Source organism: Aspergillus multicolor, assembly GCF_047715735.1.
Source record: "Aspergillus multicolor strain CBS 133.54 unplaced genomic scaffold BDW74scaffold_1, whole genome shotgun sequence".
Classification (NCBI taxonomy): Eukaryota; Fungi; Ascomycota; class Eurotiomycetes; order Eurotiales; family Aspergillaceae; genus Aspergillus; species Aspergillus multicolor.
Window position 1 is genome coordinate 1,158,343 of NW_027395952.1, and position 22,040 is coordinate 1,180,382.

A 22,040-nucleotide genomic window follows, 5' to 3' on the forward strand; every position below is an offset into this window, starting at 1 on the left:
CTTCATATCATTTGTGTATGTTCGCTTCTCTCTACCCATATTCCATAGCATCGTCAACGCTTGGTCACCGGTAATATGTGGATTGATTATGTCCTTTCCTCCAAGACAGTCTCCCAAAGCTGTACGGCCCTTGGGCGTGGGTAGCTACTCAGGCACTCGGTCACACTACGTACACCTACATGATGCGGTATCTTCAGAGGACCAAGGCGGGGGACCTGCAGTGCGCTGCATAGTCCGCATCATTCATGGATGGACGTGTACCGGAAAGCCTATCGGATGCGATCTCCGCGAGCACGCGCGAAAGGCGTACCATGTACGTCTACGCTGCCACTTGGGACTTGACTCGGTCGTCAAAGCAGTACATTATTGTTTGATATATGTCTATAGCCCTGGTTATTCTGCTATTTTTACCCTTTCCACGAAGTTCTAATCTTCAGTACCTGAGCGCCGATACCGGTGGTGGGGATTGGTCATCCCCTCCTTCGCCGCCTACGAAAATTTCGTCTACAGTCCAATGAAATGAGGCAGCTGCGACCCCGCTATGCCGTATTCGGTATGGTCCAATCTGACCTAGCGCGGCGGAGAGTGTACAGCCAATTTTTCTGGTCCGAATTTTTCATCTCTTTTTCTTCTTTCTTTTCTTTGGGAAAGGAAGACCTTCTCCATCAGCAGAACGTTTCTATCGTCGATCTGTTGATTATCATCTCTTTTTATATACATCTACGTGTTCTGATAGAGACCGTAGACTCTTCCTATCATCACAATGCCGATTGCCAACGGAGACGCTCTGGGGAGGGCCATGAAGGCCGAGTTCCAGGACCACACCAAGGCTCTGGAGATCCTGGAAAAGGACTACCAGACCAAGGACGGTCTTGATGTCGACACTCTGCTTGATTCTGACAAGCACGGTGCTCTCACCTACAATGACTTCCTCATTCTGCCGGGATATATCGGTAAGCCGCGCGCTGGTCTCTCAAATCCCGGTCAGTGACTGAACATGATGGTAAAGGCTTCCCTGCTTCCGATGTCTCTCTGGACACCCCCGTCACCAAGCGTGTCACACTCAAGGCTCCCCTTCTCTCTTCGCCCATGGACACTGTCACCGAGCACAACATGGCCATCCACATGGCTCTCCTGGGTGGCTTGGGTGTCATCCACCACAACTGCTCTCCCGAGGACCAGGCTGAGATGGTCAGGAAGGTCAAGCGCTACGAGAACGGCTTCATCTTGGACCCGGTTGTCCTTTCTCCCAAAGCCACTGTCGGACAGGCCAAGGAGCTGAAGGCTCAGTGGGGATTCGGCGGCTTCCCTGTCACTGGTAAGCTCTACTGCCCTCATTTTTCTTTGCTTTTATGATGATTCCCATCTTTTCTATTATAACTTTCGTTCCACCGAAGCGACGAGAGTTGCAATGTAGAGAAACAGATTTAATCTGATCTTTCCTCGGAAACGCATGCTATGTTTACGCATACAATGGCAATGCAGTTATGCTAACTGGGTTTGCTTTCAGAGAACGGAACCCTCCGCTCGAAGCTCGTTGGTATTGTCAGCACCCGCGACATCCAGTTCCACCACAACCTTGAGGACTCCGTCACTGCCATCATGTCCACCGACCTCGTCACAGCCCCTGCTGGCACCACTTTGGCCGAGGCCAATGAAGTCCTCCGCAGCTCCAAGAAGGGAAAGCTGCCTATCGTCGATGAGAACGGAAACCTCGTCTCCCTTCTTTCTCGCAGCGATCTGATGAAGAACCTTCACTACCCTCTTGCTTCTAAGCTGCCCGCTTCCAAGCAGCTGATCTGCGCCGCTGCTATCGGTACCCGTGAGGAAGACAAGAACAGACTGAAGCTCCTCGTTGAGGCCGGTCTCGACATTGTCATCCTTGATAGCAGTCAAGGTAACAGCATGTACCAGATCGAGATGATCAAGTACATCAAGAACACATACCCTGAAATCGATGTCATTGGCGGAAACGTCGTGACTCGTGACCAAGCCGCAGCTCTGATCGCTGCTGGTGTCGATGGACTGAGAATTGGCATGGGCAGCGGTAGTGCTTGTATCACACAGGAGGTCATGGCCGTCGGCCGTCCCCAGGCTCTTTCTGTCCGCCGCGTCACTCAGTTCGCTGCCCGATTCGGCGTTCCCTGTATCGCCGATGGTGGTATCCAGAACGTTGGTCACATCGTCAAGGGTCTCGCCATGGGTGCTTCTACCGTCATGATGGGCGGTCTCCTCGCCGGTACTACTGAGTCTCCTGGTGAGTACTTCGTCAGCAACGAAGGACAACTCGTCAAGGCCTACCGTGGCATGGGCAGTATCGCCGCCATGGAGGACAAGAAGGCTGGCGGAAACAGCAAGGACAGCAAGGCTAGCAACGCTGGAACTGCCCGTTACTTCTCCGAGAAGGACCGCGTCCTTGTTGCCCAGGGCGTCGCCGGTTCCGTCCTCGACCGTGGCTCCGTCACCAAGTTCGTTCCTTACCTCGTCGCTGGTGTTCAGCACTCTCTGCAGGACATTGGTGTCCCCAGTCTCCAGCAGCTCCACGAGGGTGTCGACAACGGCACCGTCCGCTTCGAGGTGCGCAGCGCTAGCGCCATGGCCGAGGGTAACGTCCACGGCCTGCACAGCTACGACAAGAAGCTCTACTCTTAAGTGTGAAATCTGGAGTAGTTGGTTTTCTTTTCGTTTCTTGTGACCTTTTTGATTTTATTAATCCATGACGACATGTTACATCCATGACTCGAAAAAAGTATGGCATGAGGTTTAGGAGTTAGACGGAATACACATCTGGTTGTTCTTCGGTTCAATATACATTTTCCTCGTAAACATCCCATTCTCGTAGTACAAGATCTTTCCCCTTGAGGACCTACGCCCAAAGTACCGAACTACGTACTGTTCTCAAAGCGACTCTCTCCTTGCTTCATTTTCCCAAATCGCTTCCCATGTCCTTTCCCGTCTTCGTCGATTACCGCAGGATCTGACCGTCGGCCCTCTTCCTTTCAAGGCGTGCAATTCCTGTAAATTCAATCCTGCATCGGACCCAACGCTCTCCACCTCATCGTTATAATGATAGCCATTTCCATTTCCACCCCTCACTCCGGATGCGCACCCTATATGCATCCCGTTCTTCATCATTACGCCGAGCCGCCAGCTCCGTACACTCAGCGTCGCAATCCACCCATGCTACTACCGCATCTCCACCAACGCAGACGGAAACCTTCGAGTCCCGCCTTCGGTTCATCTTCAGCACGATTTGGTCTCTGGACAGAATACGGTTGTCGGGTGCTGATAGCAAGCATGCCATGATGAAGACGAGGTTGCATTTTGAACGTCCATGTCTCCCGGACTTGAATTAGACTTGATGTTAGTATTGGCTACCTTGGCTACCTTGTTGAAATGCTGTGGAAATCTACAAACTGTGGCATGATATCGGGATTTCTCGTGCCCTACGAGTGTGTTTCCTACTGGCAGCGAACAAACCTACTTGGACGTAGACAAATAACATCTGCTACGGCGAGGATTTGAGAAGTGATCACGGCCATCACCGAAGCACAGCCACCCCAGGCTATGCTATGCACACGACTTCCCGGCCCCCGCCGGCCCTCGACCTCGATTCGCAATGTTACCTCTGCAGCGGGCGTGCCCGTCACAGAGGCATACAGTGGGGACCACCCGTGCATAAGGACAGAATGGGAGGGAGGGCACTCCGAACTTCAAAGCTATGAGGAGAAGAAGGAGTGTGGGAGGTGTGGGAGGTGCGAATCGTCGGTAAGGTTCGGGGTTATCGGGTTTTATCTTGGTAGAGGAGGGCGGTTGGGAAGAAGCTGCAGGTGGATCGTTAGTGGTTTGGGTTATCGGGGTTTAACTTGGTGGATGAGGGCGGATATGAAGAAGCTGTAGGTAGATTGTGAGTGGTTCATCGGTGGCTGTCTTGGTAGAGGAGGGCGGATTGAAGAAGCTGCGGGTATGTTCGTCGATATGGTTCAGTGTATACATGTAGTGTATAGCGTTGTATGTCGGTTCGTTCGAAGGAGAGAATCGCTCGTAGAAAGGGGTTGTTCGGAGGATGGGATCGTTCGAAGGGGAAAATCGTTCGAAGGAGAGAATCGCTCGTAGGAAGGAATCGCTCGTAGGAAGGGATCATTCGGAGGTATGATCGGTCGACGCCGCTGTATACCAAAGGTTAGCACGGTTCAAAGTGAATGAGCGGAACCCCTTCCTCCGTCATGAATCCCAACGCAGTATCCATAGCGTCATGTTGTATGCCACAGAGCCCGACGTCCGGATAGCAAGGAGCCGTCGCCTTCGCATCGAGACACGAGAGTCAAAAGATTGCGCATCATCTCTTGAGCATCTCCCATCACGATGGTCAGATCGACTCTGATCGACTTCCCAACAGGATAACAAGTGCCGAGGTGGCGCGTCCGTCCCTGGTCCTCTTGTATCCTGAAGGTTAGAAGATCAACAACCAAGCATACCAGACGCCTCAACACTCGACCTAAGCAACAATGAGGCTACGGACTAAAGTCGCTAGGCAAACGCATTGATAAGGGTGAAGCAACAGCATAACGTTAGTAGATGACTGACAAGGTTGCACAACGAGAGGAAGAAAGGGGGGGGTCTCAACGAGAAGAAGAAGAAGGATGGAGGAAGGAGGAGATCGAGGGTGAAGGAGGATTAAATAGGCGGCAGCAGCAGAGTTCGGCGTGACTTACTGCTTGTAAACCAAAGACTATCTGCTTCCACGCTGGACTGCTGCCTGCGGCGGTTCTTTCCCATTGGATCGGAATCGGGCATCAGTTCCTGAAAGTCAAAATGCCGGCCAGAGCAGCATGGGATGGTGAAGGTTCACGGGGGGACGTTCCGAATCTGAGTTTCAAGGACTCCATCTGCTTCCATGCCAGACTGCTGCCTGCGGCGGTTCTCTCCCATTGAACCGGAACCAAGCATCAGTTCCGGAAAGTCACGACGAAGGCAGAGCAGGATGAAGGCTCAAGGTGGAGCGTTCCGGACCTGAACTTGGCGACCTGAGAGCCGACGCGGAAAGGTTAAGTGCGCTGTGATTCCGGGATTCTCGTGATGAAGCTTCAGGTTGAGGTTCCAGGATGATGACGGTTGTTTCCGGTGATAGATCGTTATGTCAAGTGTTGAGGTTGCCTGCCTTGTCAGACTGTGCGGACTAGGGAGACCTGCCCTGGCATTGACTTTGGCCATCTCTCACAGTTTCCCGGGCATCAAATTGTTCATTTCGAGGTACTCCGTACTTGGACGCCTTTTTCATGTGATGCTTATTGATTAAACATAGTCGAACTGGCTCGTAATATGACTCCGGCCTGCCTTCCAGAATTTTCGAATCACGCCGCCCATGCGACTTGCCGAAATCATGGCACCTGGACATGGGCTCCGATGATCGAGGATCGATGCGTTGTGATATGCATGGGAAGAAACTAGGGTTAATCTCCAGGTGGGGCGCGATGGAGAGATTGAACGAACGCCAGCTCCTCTTGGGCCTATTCGCGCGGTGCTTGATTTTCCTCTGTCTAGGTATGGCTTTCGACCGTGCTGAATGTCAGTCCAACGTCTAAATACTCGTCTAGATCTGAGTTTGGCAACAACAGCAGCATACCGTCTCACCCTGTCCGGCGAACGCGGGGTTGCCGAGGTTCCGCTTCGGCAGCCAGAGCTGATCCTCCAACAACGACCAACACGCGGCGATAGAGAGTCATCGAAATTTCAATCCATAAGAGTCTTGGAGCATGCACCTTCTGACCTCTGTGTCTAGACCAGCCGCCCGGCTATATAATCGCCAGCTCAATTCTGTCGAAGGCTTATTACCCTCAAGCCCACAACTATACCGGCCAACTTCAACTCCTGCCTGGGTCGTCATTTCACAATCTAGTACCTCCAGATCGAATTCATCTACGCCAAAGGCACAGTCGGCCCCATCTCGGAGTATGCCGCCCAAGCAGAAGAAACAACCAGCTGATCCGAGGCCCAGTTCGAGGTGAGTGGCGGCTACCTATGCCGCGACGCGAAAGCGAACGTTGACTCTGTCCAGTGTGGTCTTGATATCACCAAAGAATGAGATACTTCTTCTTCATCGCGTCCAAACATCCACGTCCTTCGCGTCAGCTCACGTCTTCCCTGGAGGAAATCTATCCCTCCAGGATGGGCAGTGTCCGCCTCCAGGAGATGTGAAGAGACATGAGGATGCGCCTTGGTATCGCAACGCCGCTATCCGCGAGTTGTTCGAGGAGAGCGGCATTCTCCTCGCTAAGGACCAAGCCTCTGGTAAAATGCTCGCAGTCGGAGAAGAAGAACGTCAGCAAGGCCGACGGAAAATCCATCAAAAGCAAACGACGTTCTCAGATTGGTTGAAGAGGCAGAACGCTTCAGCTGTGCCAGATATAGGTTCGACGCTATTTTTCCATTGCTTCCCATTGCAGGCGGCTGACTCAAGGTAGACAACCTAATCCCCTTCACACGATGGATCACGCCAATAAACGTCCCAAAGCGCTACACTACGCAGATGTATCTCTATTTCCTGCCTTTGCCCCTCGAGTCAGAGGAGTCGCTGTTGAGCGAAATACCGGCGGACGGCGAGCGCGAGGAGATTCAGATCCCCACGAGCGATGGGGGAGTCGAAATTGCCGAAGCGCAGTTTTTACCTGCATCTGAATGGCTTAGCAAAGCGGCGCAGGGAGAGATTATTCTCTTCCCGCCGCAGTTCGTGTTGTTGAAACTGGTAGCTGAATTCCTCGATAAGGAGCCCCGGACCTCCTCGGCAGATGAACTACAGCAGCAACGCACGCAGCTGATAAAGTTCTCGCATTCTGGGAGCCCTCCCTGGACAGAAAAGTGCATCTCTCCTAAAGTCGGCAAGTATGCAGAAGACGGGCGCGCTGTTCTAACTTTGGAACACCCTGGCCCAGAGCTGGAGGGAACAGAACGCCGAGGGGAATTGGAACGGGCGGTGCTCGTGCGATTCCAAAAGGGCAGTGCCCGCGAGCTCAGCCTGGCCTGGAAGAAGGATATCTTTCCTGGAAGGAAGAGCAGTCTTTGATAGAACATAAACCACAGAATAGTAATGCCATAGCCCACTACATTGACACCTGAAATCAAAGGCACGATACCGGTAGAAACTAGAAAGTAGAGCCACCGCCACAGCTGGTGCCAAGAGCCGTGCCACAGCCGGGGCCCACTAACCCTCGACAAAAGTCACATGACCCACAGAAACTGGCTGCCCGAAATCGCGGCAGGCCAAAAGTTCGACAACGACCGTCCAGCCCAACCCGCAGCGCACCCTCGTCTATCACCGTTCGTCGTCGACCTCAGACAACAGACTACCGCCAAAATGGAGAACGAGAAGGGAGAAATCGTCGACCTGTACGTTCACCTTCTGCAGTTTCTTCTCTGCTGGGCAGTTGGACCTTGAATTGGACCGTGAAGGAGAACGAGGTGGGATGGGGTGGGATCAATATCGGACAACAAGACACGAAGGGAACACTTAGTTTCCCAAAGAAAAATATTCGCATGAACAACTTTCCGCCCGATATCTCAATTCCCCATCCCGCCCGCTCTGGTTTTCCCAGTCCGAAAAGAGATCCAATGGACGTCAGGGAAAAGCTAAACTGTAGCGCAAAAGAACCACCACCACTAACACTTTTCTTCTCACAGCTACGTCCCCCGCAAGTGCAGCGCCACCAACCGCATCATCAAGGCCAACGACCACGCCTCCGTCCAGATCTCCATCGGCAAGGTCGACGAGAACGGCCGCTACACCGGCGAGAACCAGTCCTACGCCCTCTGCGGTTTCATCCGTGCCCGCGGCGAGAGCGACGACTCGCTTAACCGCCTCACCCAGCGCGATGGCTACGTCCGCAACGTCTGGACCGCCGCCCGCCAGCGGTAAATCTGCGCTTCTGTGATGGATGGGTGTCTGGGTGGTGAGTTGCCTGTTTTCCGTCGCCTGAATTGTGGTATTTTTGCATGACGCTAATCCGTGTTGGTTTTGCGCGTATAGGAATGAAATGAGATGAGATGATCTGTGGTCAGATTTCACGCTACCGCTACGCTACGTCTGATACAATGTTCAGTTCAGTCTTAAAGAATTAAAATTTCGAATCCATTTCATTTCCATCCTACTTTCCTTTTATCTTGCGTCTTGCTGCAAATTTCCTTTGTCTTGTGCTTGTTCCTTCGCTATACCGGCACTCGATACCTCCTCACCCGGGACTGGATTGAATGTTCTCGCAACATACATCTGCTCCTCCCCATGAGCGAGGGGGTAGAATCGTAATCAACTTATCTATCTGCCGAAGATTACTGGCCGCCTGCTGAAGAGCCACTGCTGCAGAGTTGTGCGCTGGGGCACAGATACGGGTGGGACATTGCGTTATCCAAGATAGTGGTTCGTCGGTATGGTCTTTTATCAGGCAATTCAGCCTAGCCGGAGGAAAGCACGTCGCGTAAGAGAATAGAGTTGTAGGCTGCCCGTTATACAAATGCTAGAGCACTTTTAAGCCATGACTCTCCGTCTATGCAGTTGCACACTCATACTGAAGTTGAAGTTTGAAAAGGGTATATCATGCTTAATTCTTTTTCAAGACCTCTATGTTCGCCAGGTAGGATGTGTAAAATGCAGAGTCTTTTCTTTTCCGTCTCAGATCTAATCCTTCTCCAGTCTGACGGCCGGATTCGTCTCGATGAAGTTGAGGTCGACCTTGTGGCCGAGCAGTTCTCGGATGTTGCTTACCCCGTACCTGTAAAGGTGTTAGTCCACTGTCCCATTATCATGTTATTAAGTCAGACTTACTTGATCATGGTAGGTCTCTCCAGACTGAGACCCCATCCGTACACCCGCATGTCCTTAGGGAGACCCATCGGCTCCAACATCTCCGGTCGGAACATACCGCTGTTTCCGATCTCTACCCACTTGCCCAGCCCGTCGTGGTAGCCGAAGATCTCCATAGAGGGCTCAGTGTAAGGGTTGTAAGCGGGCTTGAAGCGCAGCCTGTGGATGCCCATCTTGGCGAAGAAGACCTCCATGAAGCCGATCAGACCTCCGAGGGTAAGGTCGAAATCAGCAATGACACCTTCGATCTGGTGGAATTCGGCCAAGTGGGTGGCGTCGACGGCTTCGTTACGGAAGACACGGTCGATACTGAAGTACCGCGCAGGTCGCGGGTTGGCGGCGAGCTTGTGCAGCATGTACGTCGAGATGGATGTCGTGTGAGTGCGGAGGACAAGGCGCAGTGACTCGTCGGCGCTCCATGGGTAGCGGTAACCAATGGATCCGTACTTGCCGTTCTCGTGGACTTGGCGGACGTTCTCCCAGTATTCTTGGTAGTCTAGTTTCTTATCCTCGCCGGTGGGTTTGAGTACTTGCTTGGGGCGGTGGGGGTCGTTCTCGGGGTCTTCGCGGGGACGGTCAGCGGTAAGGGGGTCGGAGATGTAGAAGGTATCCTGAAGATCACGAGCGGGGTGCTGCTGGGGCACGAAGAGGGCATCGAAGTTCCAGAAGCCAGTCTCCACGAAGCGGTTGGTCGGCATCTCCTCGAAACCCATCTCGAAGAAAATGCTGCGGAACTCCTGCTTAACCTTGTTAAGAGGGTGGAAAGCTCCGGAGGGAGTTAAGGCACCCAAGGCCTTGAAGTTGTAGGGCTTGAAGGTAGCGGTCTTCCATGATCCGTTCTGGATCATCTCCGCCGTCAGGTCGGTCTCCTCCTTGACAAGCTCCTTGGCGTACTTGGGACCCTTGGTGATCTTGAAGGTGATGACCTTCTTCGCAGAGATGAGCTTGCGCTTCTTCAAATCTTTCAGAACGTTGGCGTCCGTGATGGTCTCGCCCCGCTGGATCTTCTTGACGTCGTTTTGAGTGTCATCAACAATGGTGTCTGTTGCCGCCCGGAAGACGTCCTTGTCCTTCTTAATCCAGCCCTTCTTGAAAGCGTTTCCCTGTCCGAGCTGAGCGTTTTCCTTTCCGACAACTTCAGGCAGCTCTTTGATCTTCAGACCTTCCATAGCAGCGAGCACTGCCTGGTAGACCTTCGCTTCGTGACTGCCATTGGCAATAACTTCCTCTCCATCCTTTGTCACAGTCAGAACTTCGCTGTTGAAAGTTTCATATTTGAGCATATCTCGCGATGCGAGCCGATCGAGCGCCGCCTTGACGGTTTGTGAGGGGACGGAGGGGAACGCTTCGTTGGAGAGGATAGGCCCTTCGGATGCGGACAGGGCGTCCAGAACGGGTTGTGTCATATCGGACGCCATGGTTGCGGTTGGATATCACAGCGATTGACCGGCGTGAGCGAGAAGGAGGGGCGGTAGAGGGGTGACTAGGGCTTGGGGTCTCGTTGACTCAAAGCATCCCGCCCACTTCTTTTTCGGCCTCAAAATTACGGCGGGGCAGTCGTGCCAAGTGCGTCATCCCGTGACTGCCCCGCCATCTACTTCTCCTGTTCTGTTCTGTTCCCTCATCGACTGCTCAGGCTGCTCCGGCACTGGGGATTTATATTCATTGGTAACTTTTTAATCTGTCTATATACTATGTCTTCTCTCTCATGCTCCAACTTATCTCATAAATTGACGAATAACCCAATGGTCACTTCTCCTTCCCATGCGGTAAATTGACGGCACTTCCGTAGCAGTTGCTGGAAAGTCTACCTTCGTACTTATGCTTAGGTTGAGTAAACATGCATCCTCAGCCTAGACCCTAGGTGAGAGACAACGGGAGTGCAGTCCGTCTACGCTCAAGGACATGAATCTGTACCTGAACCCGCAATTGCGAATCAGCCATTGCGCAATTACTGGCTACTCTAGCATGGCTGGGGCATTGTCGGGGCGCCTACTTCGATCTGTCAAGCGGTTGATGAGGCGTAAATAGCTGCCTGCTCCTCTTGAAGCTCATTTTACAACTCTAAGCATACCTGCATTTTGGATCCTGAAGGGTTCACAATGTCTCTAGGACGCTTGTTTAAGCTCAACTCGGGATACGATACCCCTACCATCGGCTTGGGCAACTGAGCTCGTTCTAACCTGACAGTATATCAATCTTTTGATGCTAAGATAGCTAGCTTATTAAATTCATAAGGTTGAAAATGCCGTCGAGGCTGCCCTGCGTGCGGGATACCGTCACGTCGATGCTACTACTTGCTATTTCAATGAGAACGAGGTCGGAATGGAGAAGCTCGTCAAGGCGGACAAAATCAGCGGCACTGGGGTCAGCAACTTCACGATCGAGAAACTCGAGGAGCTGCTCGGGACGGCGGAGATCCCTCCTGCAGTGAGCTAGATCGAGGCTCACCTATACCTCCAGCAGCTCAAGTTACCCAGTGGTTAAAGGACAAGGACGTCTTTACAGTCGCCTACAGTTCGTTAGAAATGATTAGACATAACTGCTAGTTGGTGAAATGGCAGAGTCGTTGATGACCCTATTGTCCAAGGGGTTGCAGCCGATCTAAGTAAGGACTCAGCAGCTGTCCTGATTTTCATGGGCTGTACAGCGTGGTACCGCCGTTTTACCAAAGAGCGTCACGCCATCTCGTATTGAAACCGACTTCAAGGGTATACACTCAAATGGGAAGTTGGCTGTATATGGACTCATAAGCTAATGCGGCTAGACTGTGATTCCCGACTCGAACTTGAAGCCCTGAACAAGCTGGACAGAAACCAGCGCTACAACTACCTTTTTCGATGGGGAGTGGATGTCTTTGGGGAGTTGGGCATTGAAGAAGCAGAGCGACGTGCAGAGGAGCGTGGCCCGAAGCAGCGTGAGGCTGCGTAAATACCTATGTGTCGATATGTAGGTCTGTTGACCGCCGGTTGGCTGCACAGAGACCACTTTTAGCCCTATAAGGCTCACATATGGCGTAAGAGCGAGTGACTTCTCGTTGATGTCAGTTTCGTATCATGCTGGGATTATGGATAAGACAAGGTAGTCTCAGGTAGTCTATGAATATGAGGATTCATCATTCAATCGATTATTTCGATGTTTCGCTGCTACTTAGGTAGGTTTCGAAAAATCATCTAAAGGACTCGGAGCCCTAATTACTCCCGAGGGTGAATATATAGTCGTAGCACCCTCAGCGAGAAGAACATCGGCTTGCATGCTTTGAGTAAAACCGACTTCATTCTGATAAGCAGATAATCTTCTTATTTAGATTTCCAAGGTTTATCTTTCTTGTATATCAGATTTCTTTAATGCAATTGACTCTTTCGTGTCAAACGGGGTATACCGGGAATCAAACCCAGCTCCGAGGCGGACGCGAATTATCCATCATCATCAACTTTGACTCTGCATCAAAAACCCTGAATATGTAAGCAACGCATCATTACACGCACTACGAGTTAAATGATTGATCTAGCCATTAGCTGAACTACATTTAAACCCACATTTCCCCCTCAAATCCTAGGCACGCCACTGCGAAATCATTTCCCGGTCGTCCACTATGCCGAAAGTTCGCCGCGCGACGCGCGATCTGCAGGACAAGCTAATGAGAAAGCTCAAGAAGTCAAGAGCCAGTAAGTATCTCCATGTAACCCCCTTTAGATAGTTATCTAACGGCGCTGATACCTGCCGGAAATACACGGCTAGACAGTCTTGAAGACTCGAATTCAGCACGGTAGCTAACGGCTCGCAGACAAACCAACATCCAAATCAAAATCAAAACCAAAACCACCTCCCTTAGTGGAACGCACAAATGCATTATCTCTGGAGGAGTTCACAGTATTACATGTTCCACCTTCGGAGCTGAGTTTCCAGAAGACGAGAAGAAAGACAGCACCCGCAAAAAATTCCAATCCAACGCCGAAAGCACAACCCAACGCAGACGCTCCGCAGATCCAAGAGTTGGCAGGAACCCGGCCTACCAAAGACGAGGATGAGAATGACGCGCAAGAAGGCCCGTCCTCGGAGCTAGAAATCGACACATACGACCTCTCAATCTACACAGCAGCGACAATTCCCACCTCTGAGTTATCATCATGCTTCAAGCTCATCGAGCTCACGTCATCAGCCGCATACAAGAGCTCCAGTATGGGCTGGTCCCCGGTTGAGAAGAGGAAGGAGATGAAACTTCCTGACATGAAATATATGATCCTGCGACAGCGAGCACCTGCGGTGGAAGAAGACAAGGGATCGGTGTCTGAGGGAAATGAAGACCCCGAGCGCGAGAGACCAAGCCCGACCGGGGAATTTGCAGGATTCCTCGAGTTCATGGTTACGTACGAAGACGGGTACGAGGTGCTGTACTGTTACGAGATCCACCTGACCCCGGAGGCCCAGGGACAGGGACTAGGGGAGGCGTTGCTAGAGCGATTTGAACGGATAGGGCAACGGATCGGGCTCGAGAAGGCAATGTTAACCGTGTTCAAGTCGAACAGCCGCGCGATCAAGTTTTACACGAGGGCGGGGTTTGAAGAGGACGAGAACTCCCCGCGGCCGCGCAAGTTACGGAATGGGACAGTCAAGGAAGCGGATTATATGATTATGTCCAAAAGCTTGCGCTAGCAACTATCTAGACTTGAATGGACATTTTTATACATGAAGGTATATTTACACTTGTTTGACGGTTTTGCCGCGCTTGTCAGGGTTCTCCTGCTCCCATTCGTCGCGGAGGGCGGCGAATATCGTATCCGCCAGGGTGAGCGAAAGACCTAGGCTCCATACGAGGGTGATTGCATAGAAGAAGTTAGCATTCCCTGAGCCGGCGTAGATCCAGAGGTGGTAGAAAGCGGGGCCGAGTAACGAGGCGTAGAGAAGAGCCGACACGGAGAAGAAGGTGTAGCGCATTACTAGTAGAGTTAGTATTCAGAAGAGAGAGCAGCAAGACGGAGGACTCACAGGGGAAAAGATGTCGGTAGAGTGGGAGAACACCAAAGTACAACGAGGCATCCGCAATGCTGGGATACGGCTTGAAGACTGCAAAAATGCCCAATAGAGAAGTAACGACGAATAAAGGCTGGCGACGTAACCTTACAGAGAGACTGCCAGCGTATGCTGTGAGATGAAGCCAGAAGACGCCGAGGAAAAAGTCCCGGAAGGAGTCGAAGATCTCAATGAAAAAGTACCACCAAAGGCCAATGTTCGGTGTAAGGTCGGGAACAAGCAGCTGGAAGCCGTACGTTGCGGAGATAAGAGTCGAGAAGTCACCAATAATCAGAAGGGAAACTCCAAGGAGTGCGCCAATGCTAGAGAGAAAGACGGCGAAGTGTGTAGCAACGAACAGAACTGTAGACGGAGGGCTCTGGCTGCGCTGGGCGTGGCGATCATAGCAAAGGAGGACAAGCGGGATGAACAGGAGGGCCGGGTAGATCGAAAGGTACGACGCAAGCCCCAATGCAAACATCGCATTGAGGCTTTGACCCTGGACGGCCGCGGAAAGGGCATAGAGGATCCCGGTCGAGGTAAATACTGCGGTTGACCGACCAAGGCAGGTTGCAATAGTAAAGGGGTTGAACAAGAACCTGAATCATATCAGTATCGTATAATGCATTTGTCGGCGATTTCGTACCATGCCGCGATCACAGCGCCGTCCCACTTTAGTTGTTTCCTCGTTAACGTGTACAGTCTCCCGGACACTGCTTGAGCGGAATCGGATATGGTTACCAAGGCATTCGCATTAAGCAAATCGATCAGCGAGTATAGAAGCGCGGTCGGAAAAGGATACTGCTGGGCGTTTGGCAAAAGCGAAAATATCGGAAGTAGTAGCGGTGCCTTTGCGCACACAGTTAGCAGGGCCCCTGGGTGCTCGATCCCCGCGACTTACTTGGTGGAAGACGCCTCCGTCATAAGGTGACACATTGCGGTTATAAAGGAAGAGTCCTTCTTGGACTGTATATATGTGTCAATCAATACCCATAGTTTCCAAAAGGCTCGATGTAACTTACGCCTCTTGAAGCTGCTCACTGGCGTTGAAACCTCCACTCGGCCAGTCAGTAGGTCGGGCAGGGAGGGAAACAGGAGTAGGAGGAGAAGCCGCAAGGCGAGAGCGCCCCCAAACACAGCGGCCTTCCTGCGATCGATGGGCATAATGACTTAAATCAACCGTCGAGTCCGAGCAACGCAGCGTAAGAACGGCCCTTCGATGCTCAAGGGAGTTCATATGAAAGTGGTCGGCACTCCACCTGTCCCTTGTCCGCTCTTCACGTGCCAAGACTCCGCGGGCGTTCTGAGCACGGGCCACCCGAGCTTTTCTGCGGAAAAAAAGTTCAAATTTTTGGAGGACCAGAAGCCTTTCCTCCCATCTTTCATCCATTTTACCACCGACGTCGCAATCATGGCCAAAATCAAGAAGAAGGGTACGGACCTGATACCCATCATGCATCTGCATCAAATTCTAACTTCCGCCTCATAGGAACCTCTGGTCAGGCCAAAAACTATATCACTAGAACCCAGGCGGTGCGCAAGCTCCAGATTTCGCTGCCAGACTTCCGTCGACTATGTATCTTCAAAGGTTCGTATCCACTGTCCCTATATAGCCCAGGGTATAGCGAACATTTACCCTGGACAACGAGGCTAATGCTAATGTATTCGCGCAGGAATCTACCCCCGTGAGCCTCGAAGCAAGAAGAAGGCTTCCAAGTCCGCTACTCAAAACACCACCTTCTACTACACAAAGGACATCCAATACCTCCTGCACGAGCCATTGCTCCGCAAATTCCGCGAACAGAAAGCACTTGCAAAGAAGATTGCTCGGTCTCTCGGACGTGGAGAAGTTGGCGATGCGGCCCGCTTGGAGAAGAACCATGCGCCGAAATTGACCCTGGACCATGTCATCAAGGAGCGCTACCCTACCTTTATCGATGCCCTCAGAGACCTTGACGATGCGCTGTCTCTCCTTTTCCTCTTCGCCAACCTGCCTTCCACCAACCATGTCCCGCCCAAGACTATCGCCTTGTGCCAACGGGTCACTCACGAATTTCAACACTACTTGATCACAACCAACTCTCTGCGCAAGTCGTTCCTCTCAATCAAGGGTATCTACTACCAGGCGACAATTCAAGGCCAGGATATTATGTGGCTGGTTCCTTACCGGTTCGTGCAGCGAGTCAATGGTGATGTCGACTATCGAATTATGGCTACGTTCGTCGAGTTCTACACCACTCTGCTTGGATTTGTCAACTACCGCCTGTACTCCTCGATCGGTCTCCGATACCCCCCGAAGTTCGACACTCGCCTGGACGAAAATGGTGCGGAATTGGCAGCTTTCACTTTGGAGGGGCGCACAGTTGGAGATGCCCCTAAGGCTATCGAAGCCGCGAACAAGCCCTCAGGCGATGCCGCCAACCAAGAAGTCTCCGCCAAGATCCAGAAGAAGGTCGACAAGGTCATCAAGAAGGCCGGCTTGGATAAGGTCAGCGACGAACAGCCCACCGAAACAGCGGAGGAGGTCACAGATGAGATCGACAAGTTCGAGACGACAGCGCCCGAGGCCGACACCCTTCCTCAGCCTGACTTGAGCGGCGACCAGTCTGGCTCTCTCTTCGCCCCATTCACCTTTTACATTTCCCGAGAAGCCCCCAAGGCCCCTCTCGAATTCATCCTCCGTTCCTTCGGCTGCAAGCGTATCGGATGGGATACCGTTCTCGGAGGCGGTGCTTTCACTCACAACGAGGCTGATCCCCGCATCACCCACCAGATCGTGGATCGCCCGTCTCTTCCTGAGTCCTCTCTTCCAGCTATCCCCAACGCTGCCGATGGCGAAGGTGTCGTGCAGTCAGTGAAGCCCGGCACTCGGGTTCCTGGCCGAACCTACATCCAGCCTCAGTGGGTCTGGGATTCTGTCAACGAGGGCAAGCTCCTCCGCCCCGATCTGTATGCGCCTGGCGCTACTCTCCCTCCCCATCTTAGCCCATGGGTTAAGGCCAAGAAGGGCGGCTACGATCCTCGCGCCAGCTTGGCCGAGCAGGAAGAAGAAGGCGAAGCCGATCTTGATGAGGAGGAGGGCAGCGACGAAGAGATGGAGGAAGCCGGGGAGGATAAGCCTGCCGTCGCTGTAACCAAGGAGTCCGAGTCTGAGGACGAATCCGTTGACGGTGGCATGGACGTTGCCGTCACCGACGACGAGGAGGACGAGAGCAAGGAGGAAGAGGAAGAAGAGGAGTTTGCGGGTATCGAAGACGCCGATGCCGGCTCTGAATCAGAGGACGAGGAAGAGACCGCCCGCACCCAGCACCAGAAGGAACTTGAGGCTGAAGCTGCCGGTCTTCCCTTTACCTCCAACGGCGCCGCCGACGAGTCAGCAGCCAAGAAGAAGCAGGCTAAGAAGCGTGCCTCCAAGAAGCGCGAAGAGGAAGAGGAACTTGAGCGACAGAAGATGATGATGAGCAGGAAGAAGCGCAAGCTGTTGGAGAAGATGATGTACTCGAACAAGAAGACAGCGGATGAGGCGGCCAAGCTGCGCTCCAAGCGGAGAAAGGTTGAGAAGGGTGCCGGGAAATAAATGAGCAAGCATTAATCAAAAAGTTAGGTGATACAATGATATCCATCGAGTGATATGGGGATTGTTGGTTAGGTAGTTAAGGCGTCTTTGATTTTTCTTGTCCTGTCTATAGACTCATAGCAGCGCTTCCACATAAAATGCAGTATTCATCCTCTATACAGATGAGAAATTTCCCTTTGAACTGAGAGAGACATTACGCTTTCATCGTGCTGGCAAATATATGCCAGCATTCTGTAGACCTATACCTTGCATGAAACGAAATACCATTTTCTTTGTCAATTTCTGATTGTCAGGAATTGTCAGGAAAATGTCAGAAACTGTCCAGGAAATATCACCGTGGTTACGGGTCTCTGTGGGTTTTCCGCTTACCTATCTACCAACATCATTTTCGTCACCATAGATTGGACCCAGGGGACAACTTTGAAGTTCTCAGCACAACTAAAACGCTCAGTCATATGGAACGAAAATGGAAAGCGTCTCCGACGCCGCGCTTGAGGAAGCCCTCTCAACCCTAAGAGACGGCCCAGCCTGCGACTTTCTAGCAAAGCATCACCACAAGTTCTACTTGAAGAACAATGATCCAGTGTTACTGGACAGCGCTATACTCAGCGCGCGAAGAGCAAATGAAGTCTGCTCTTCGATGAACCCGCATCTACGCATATACTGCTTCCGCGCCGCCAACTACTTTAACTTGCGATATCGGCGCTCAAACCAACCCTGTGATGCCGATCTTGACGACGCGCTTCAGTATTTGGAGAAGGCTGCGAATACATTACTTGATAGTGAGAGTTTGCGCCAGAAGGCGAAATGATTGGCCGTTAAGGCAGACTGCCATTTTCGACTATTTCAGGCTGGGAGATACGGTGATTTTAGCAAGGCGCTGTATGCATTCGATGAGGCTTCGAAAGCCTGGAAGGAGGTTGGTGATCAGAGGAAGGTTGCTCAAACTCTATGCGATATTGGGACCCTTCATGCTGCGAAATTTGAGAAGGACTGGAACAAAGATCTAAGTCTTTTGGATGTTTCCGTGGATTATATCGACAAGGCGATTGAGGCTTATGGTGAAGCTAGTGAGCTTCGAGTTGAACTCCTGGGAGAGAAGATCAGGTTCCTCGAGCGCCGGGTTGAGCATAACGACACAAAAAAGGAGCAAGATTATCAAGCAGCCATTGAGCTCGCCGAGTGGATTATAAGCAAATGCGGCGACCTGGAGCATGCCCCCAAAAGCATGATCGCGAACTACCAACGCTGGATTGGAAACCCGTCTCTAAATCTGGAAGCTTTCAAAAAAGTCCATGGCTCGCTCACCTTACTATGGATATGGACGTGACTTCCCACAACGTGTCTTCGATGCTACCTTCAAAGTTCACGAGGCCTCAGAGAAAAGCTTCTTGACGAGTACCAAACGGCTCTGAGAGCTGCGATTTGCCAGGGGACGGGGCTCGACTGTGCTATATACGCGCAAGAACAACTTGTTGTGCAGGCTCTGGGATCCGTGAAGGATGAGGACCAAGGTGAACCGCAGGCAGAAGCATTGGATAAACTAGCTCTATTACAACAGCCACGCTACGAAGAGCGCCGTGGGAAGGACGATGTGCTCCGAGTAGCTAATAGCATGAGCAAGGCCGTGGACAATACACCTGATGGGCATACTCAGAAGCTCCTCAAGCGCCTTCGGCATGTTGCTCAATGGCATGCAAATACACATGAAAAGGTTGGATCCGACAGGCAGGTCGAATGGTTGTAAAAAGGTATTTTAGCGGCCCAAGAAGCAGTTGATGTAGCAGAGGGAGATACAACTACAAGCAACCAAGAAAGGCAGCAGCTTATAACCTTCTCGGCAAATGTCTGGCTGAGCAGTTCGAATTGGACATCGAAAAGGACACTCTTATTGAAGCGGCCATAGAAGCTGGTCAGAAAGCAGTTAAGCTGATGGAAACGAACGAAGAAAATGAGAGCGACAAGGCATACAAAGAGGAACGAGAGAGCTATGTTTATTATCTTGATCATTGGATGGATCGTGAAAGGTCAACTATGAAATGGGGTCGGTAATAGGACTTTTGGATATCCTGCACTGAGTAAAATAGTCAACTACCCCTAAAATAGAGGTCCTAATCCCTACAGCTCATATCTACTCTAGGTTCAGGATAGTGAGGATACTGAGAAATTGACAGTAGGTAGCACAAAGTCATGTGACAGGATACCGTAGTGCAAACAGTACAAACCTGTCTTATCTTATCGCCAAATTTATCTGGATCTGCAAACTAGCGTCCTCTGCGACATTTTGAACTCTCTAGCAAACTCGCACATGGGTGCGAATGCGAATAAACTCATGCTATCGAAAGTATTGTGCCTTTGAGAAGTCTGTATAATCCGGCCGTCAAACTCCATGTCATGAAGTTCGAGGCATGTCGCTCTACTCGGACGGCCAATCACAATCAGGTGTTCCTCCATCTGCACAGCCCTATCGATCTTTATTTGGCGGATCCAGCCAGGTAACTGTCGACGGGGGCCACTCTCTATCCTACAGACAGAATGAGTTCCTAAGTCAAGTGGATGGCGCCGTTGCGTCCGGCCCGAGCCTCGACTATGAAGAATCTGACGATGACCTTGACTACATCCAAACCAGTGATGTGGAATTGTCTCAATCCCCAAGGAAGGACTCTACCATCGCCCGCTCATCATTGAACTCGCGTGCGAAGTTTACCTTGAAGACGCGAGAAAGCCCCGAGGGTTCTATCTCGCCTCCATATCGTCCTAACAGGCTCAACCATAGGCCAAGTCTATGGTTGAAATTGACAAGAGACGATAGAGAGATTGCGGAAGCTTTACGAGAGACTGCTTCAAGAGACTTAGCAGCACATTTATACAATGCGCATGTTCTGCAGTTTGAGGGGTTTGCGAACATAGACCAGTTGGATGAAGATGCCGCCAATGGCGACGACTTGACGCACGACGACCTACTAGGCATTCTCGATGAATGGACGGCATGGCCGATGCCTAGCGACGAAGTCCCACGCCCGGATGAGCGTCTTCGACGTTTAGCGGATGATAGATGGACCTTCAGAATGAAGCCAGATGCACGGTCAAGTGCAGAGCTTGAAGAGTGCATCACGGCGTTTATATTGAAAATAGCGAAGGAAAGGTTCCAGTCCCGGGAATGGGCTCAGTTCACGGTCTCAGACAGCGAAAGCATTGGTCAACCAGATGGCGATGCGGCCAAGTCTGACAAAAAGAACAGCGAGGTCGATGCTAAGGGTAATGGCAAGGGCGATGGAAAGGGCGATGAAACTACAGACCGGGAGATCGAGGAGAGATTTCAGCGGCCTCTTCGCCCAATCATCCAGCTAGATGACGATGAATCACGCCGAAAACTACGTCCACATACCCAAAATGTCATTGCCCAGCTCGAGGATTTACTGATGGGACTTCACCATTTTCACGGAGCATCGCAGTCTGATGATGGTCGGTCAAATCGAAGTCGCTCAAGAGGCAGGGGGCGTGCACGAAGTTCCTCGTTGGCGTCTGAGATGAGTAGCGCGTACTCCAGGAACATGCAAACAGAGGATGATTTCGAAGTCGAACGCCACACCGATATGAATACTGAAAAGCGGACTTCATCTTCTGGAGAAAAGCGACCTCAGAGGATAGCCGGGAGAAGCTATTCGAGGGGTCGCAAACGCAGACGAAGAACATCCAAATCATCTCAGCAGAGTGGCTCTCGCGTTGAGAGTACGAATACTTCAAGACGCGAAGCACGCTCCACTTCGGCTTTCAGCAACGGTCAAACAGAGCTAACAGACTGGAGGGATGTGGCAGGCGTTGCATCTATGGTAGGCTTACCGCCAGCCGTGCTTCGGCGTGCCACAGAGAGATTTTCTGCCTTAGTGGGCGAAGATGAGGAACTCCCAATGTTTTACGAACAAGCTGTCATGGACGATATGTTTGACTGGACATCTACGAAAGACGACATGGACCTCGATGAGTCACCTCCACGTTCGGCGCTCGCAAGTCGTGCTACGTCTATTGGAAAACGGTCTGCTTCGCCGGCAGGCAAAACTGTTCTCAAAGCTACCGACAGAACACTGTCAACCAGAGATAATAGTACCAAGAGGGAGCATGTCTTGGTGTGTCCTTTTAAGAATTGTCGCCGCCATGAGAAAGGGTTCTCTCGAACATGGAACTTGAACCAGCATCTGAAAACGATGCATCCGAGCTATCAACGAAAAGACAAGTCACGAACCCGCAGCGGCGCGCAATCTGGATACGACTCGGACAGATCCGGATGACAACCTTATGTTGAAGTAATGTCACTAAGATGCCAGTCACGACGAACTTGATGATACCCTAACAGTGATTCTCTATCAACTCTTTCTTCTTTGTAAATGGCTATACTAAGAGCATCGCATAGAAGGCCGATAGAGCTGTCGGCCACTTCAGCCAATAGAGGGCGTCATTGATAAGGCTACGGTACGATTGACCAATAACAGAGCAGGATCTCGGCTCATCATGACGTACAGCCACGTGACTTATAGCTCCCACTCCGCGAGGAATTGGAGAGAAACTTGCATAAGACGAGCTTGAGGGGGCCTGGAC

The 22,040-nt window shown here is 51.7% G+C and overlaps 9 protein-coding genes across 9 annotated transcripts; 7 read left to right on the forward strand and 2 right to left on the reverse strand.

The window, feature by feature from the left end:
- The first annotated feature begins 1,295 nt into the window (after positions 1 to 1,295).
- On the forward strand, positions 1,296 to 2,807 carry BDW74DRAFT_142093 (putative IMP dehydrogenase). Its single transcript, XM_073722667.1, has one exon. The coding sequence runs from the start codon at positions 1,603 to 1,605 to the stop codon at positions 2,650 to 2,652; it is 1,050 nt and encodes a 349-aa protein (XP_073589649.1). The 5' UTR covers positions 1,296 to 1,602; the 3' UTR covers positions 2,653 to 2,807.
- Positions 2,808 to 5,954: 3,147 nt separating this feature from the next.
- On the forward strand, positions 5,955 to 7,912 carry BDW74DRAFT_172382 (ribosomal protein S21e-domain-containing protein; the record flags this gene model as incomplete). The annotated part of the gene is made up of 5 exons (XM_073727520.1): positions 5,955 to 6,004; positions 6,059 to 6,411; positions 6,465 to 6,882; positions 7,234 to 7,386; positions 7,678 to 7,912. The coding sequence occupies 5 exons, from the start codon at positions 5,955 to 5,957 to the stop codon at positions 7,910 to 7,912; spliced, it is 1,209 nt and encodes a 402-aa protein (XP_073589650.1).
- Positions 7,913 to 7,924: 12 nt separating this feature from the next.
- Positions 7,925 to 10,342, reverse strand: BDW74DRAFT_142098 (phenylalanine--tRNA ligase subunit alpha). The gene is made up of 2 exons (XM_073722668.1): positions 8,816 to 10,342; positions 7,925 to 8,762 (listed from the first exon to the last, which is right to left on the reverse strand). The coding sequence occupies exons 1-2, from the start codon at positions 10,270 to 10,272 to the stop codon at positions 8,669 to 8,671; spliced, it is 1,551 nt and encodes a 516-aa protein (XP_073589651.1). The 5' UTR covers positions 10,273 to 10,342; the 3' UTR covers positions 7,925 to 8,668.
- An 837-nt stretch (positions 10,343 to 11,179) lies between these two features.
- BDW74DRAFT_172384 (uncharacterized protein) lies at positions 11,180 to 11,785 on the forward strand (the record flags this gene model as incomplete). The annotated part of the gene is made up of 3 exons (XM_073727521.1): positions 11,180 to 11,284; positions 11,335 to 11,371; positions 11,622 to 11,785. The coding sequence occupies 3 exons, from the start codon at positions 11,180 to 11,182 to the stop codon at positions 11,783 to 11,785; spliced, it is 306 nt and encodes a 101-aa protein (XP_073589652.1).
- Positions 11,786 to 12,449: 664 nt separating this feature from the next.
- Positions 12,450 to 13,510, forward strand: BDW74DRAFT_172385 (N-terminal L-serine N(alpha)-acetyltransferase NAT4; the record flags this gene model as incomplete). Its single annotated transcript, XM_073727522.1, has 2 exons — positions 12,450 to 12,522; positions 12,642 to 13,510. The coding sequence occupies 2 exons, from the start codon at positions 12,450 to 12,452 to the stop codon at positions 13,508 to 13,510; spliced, it is 942 nt and encodes a 313-aa protein (XP_073589653.1).
- BDW74DRAFT_142099 (GPI-anchor transamidase subunit GAB1) lies at positions 13,492 to 15,081 on the reverse strand. Its single transcript, XM_073722669.1, has 5 exons — positions 14,890 to 15,081; positions 14,769 to 14,833; positions 14,514 to 14,716; positions 13,844 to 14,466; positions 13,492 to 13,794 (listed from the first exon to the last, which is right to left on the reverse strand). Exons 1-5 carry the CDS (start codon positions 15,029 to 15,031, stop codon positions 13,556 to 13,558), a joined length of 1,272 nt encoding a protein of 423 aa, XP_073589654.1. The 5' UTR covers positions 15,032 to 15,081; the 3' UTR covers positions 13,492 to 13,555.
- A 165-nt stretch (positions 15,082 to 15,246) lies between these two features.
- Positions 15,247 to 17,619, forward strand: nop7 (mRNA-binding ribosome synthesis protein NOP7). Its single transcript, XM_073722670.1, has 3 exons — positions 15,247 to 15,300; positions 15,357 to 15,455; positions 15,541 to 17,619. Exons 1-3 carry the CDS (start codon positions 15,279 to 15,281, stop codon positions 17,442 to 17,444), a joined length of 2,025 nt encoding a protein of 674 aa, XP_073589655.1. The 5' UTR covers positions 15,247 to 15,278; the 3' UTR covers positions 17,445 to 17,619.
- A 291-nt stretch (positions 17,620 to 17,910) lies between these two features.
- Positions 17,911 to 19,191, forward strand: BDW74DRAFT_172388 (uncharacterized protein; the record flags this gene model as incomplete). The annotated part of the gene is made up of 3 exons (XM_073727523.1): positions 17,911 to 18,226; positions 18,272 to 18,770; positions 18,825 to 19,191. The coding sequence occupies 3 exons, from the start codon at positions 17,911 to 17,913 to the stop codon at positions 19,189 to 19,191; spliced, it is 1,182 nt and encodes a 393-aa protein (XP_073589656.1).
- A 550-nt stretch (positions 19,192 to 19,741) lies between these two features.
- On the forward strand, positions 19,742 to 22,040 carry BDW74DRAFT_142102 (uncharacterized protein). Its single transcript, XM_073722671.1, has one exon. The coding sequence runs from the start codon at positions 19,853 to 19,855 to the stop codon at positions 21,731 to 21,733; it is 1,881 nt and encodes a 626-aa protein (XP_073589657.1). The 5' UTR covers positions 19,742 to 19,852; the 3' UTR covers positions 21,734 to 22,040.

What these genes read in the sequence shown, in the direction of transcription:
- BDW74DRAFT_142093 (XM_073722667.1), top strand. Translation starts at nt 1,603, where the DNA reads ATGTCCACCGACCTCGTCACAGCCCCTGCTGGCACCACTTTGGCCGAG.
- BDW74DRAFT_142098 (XM_073722668.1), bottom strand. Translation starts at nt 10,272, where the DNA reads ATGGCGTCCGATATGACACAACCCGTTCTGGACGCCCTGTCCGCATCC. An exon ending in GAGAGACCTACCATGATCAA is followed by an intron (nt 8,763 to 8,815) that starts GTAAGTCTGACT and finishes ACACCTTTACAG; the next exon opens with GTACGGGGTAAGCAACATCC.
- nop7 (XM_073722670.1), top strand. Translation starts at nt 15,279, where the DNA reads ATGGCCAAAATCAAGAAGAAGG. An exon ending in GGCCAAAATCAAGAAGAAGG is followed by an intron (nt 15,301 to 15,356) that starts GTACGGACCTGA and finishes TCCGCCTCATAG; the next exon opens with GAACCTCTGGTCAGGCCAAA. An exon ending in TCGACTATGTATCTTCAAAG is followed by an intron (nt 15,456 to 15,540) that starts GTTCGTATCCAC and finishes GTATTCGCGCAG; the next exon opens with GAATCTACCCCCGTGAGCCT.
- BDW74DRAFT_142102 (XM_073722671.1), top strand. Translation starts at nt 19,853, where the DNA reads ATGTCGCTCTACTCGGACGGCCAATCACAATCAGGTGTTCCTCCATCT.
- BDW74DRAFT_142099 (XM_073722669.1), bottom strand. Translation starts at nt 15,031, where the DNA reads ATGCCCATCGATCGCAGGAAGGCCGCTGTGTTTGGGGGCGCTCTCGCC. An exon ending in ACGGAGGCGTCTTCCACCAA is followed by an intron (nt 14,717 to 14,768) that starts GTAAGTCGCGGG and finishes GTGTGCGCAAAG; the next exon opens with GCACCGCTACTACTTCCGAT. An exon ending in GGCGCTGTGATCGCGGCATG is followed by an intron (nt 14,467 to 14,513) that starts GTACGAAATCGC and finishes GATATGATTCAG; the next exon opens with GTTCTTGTTCAACCCCTTTA.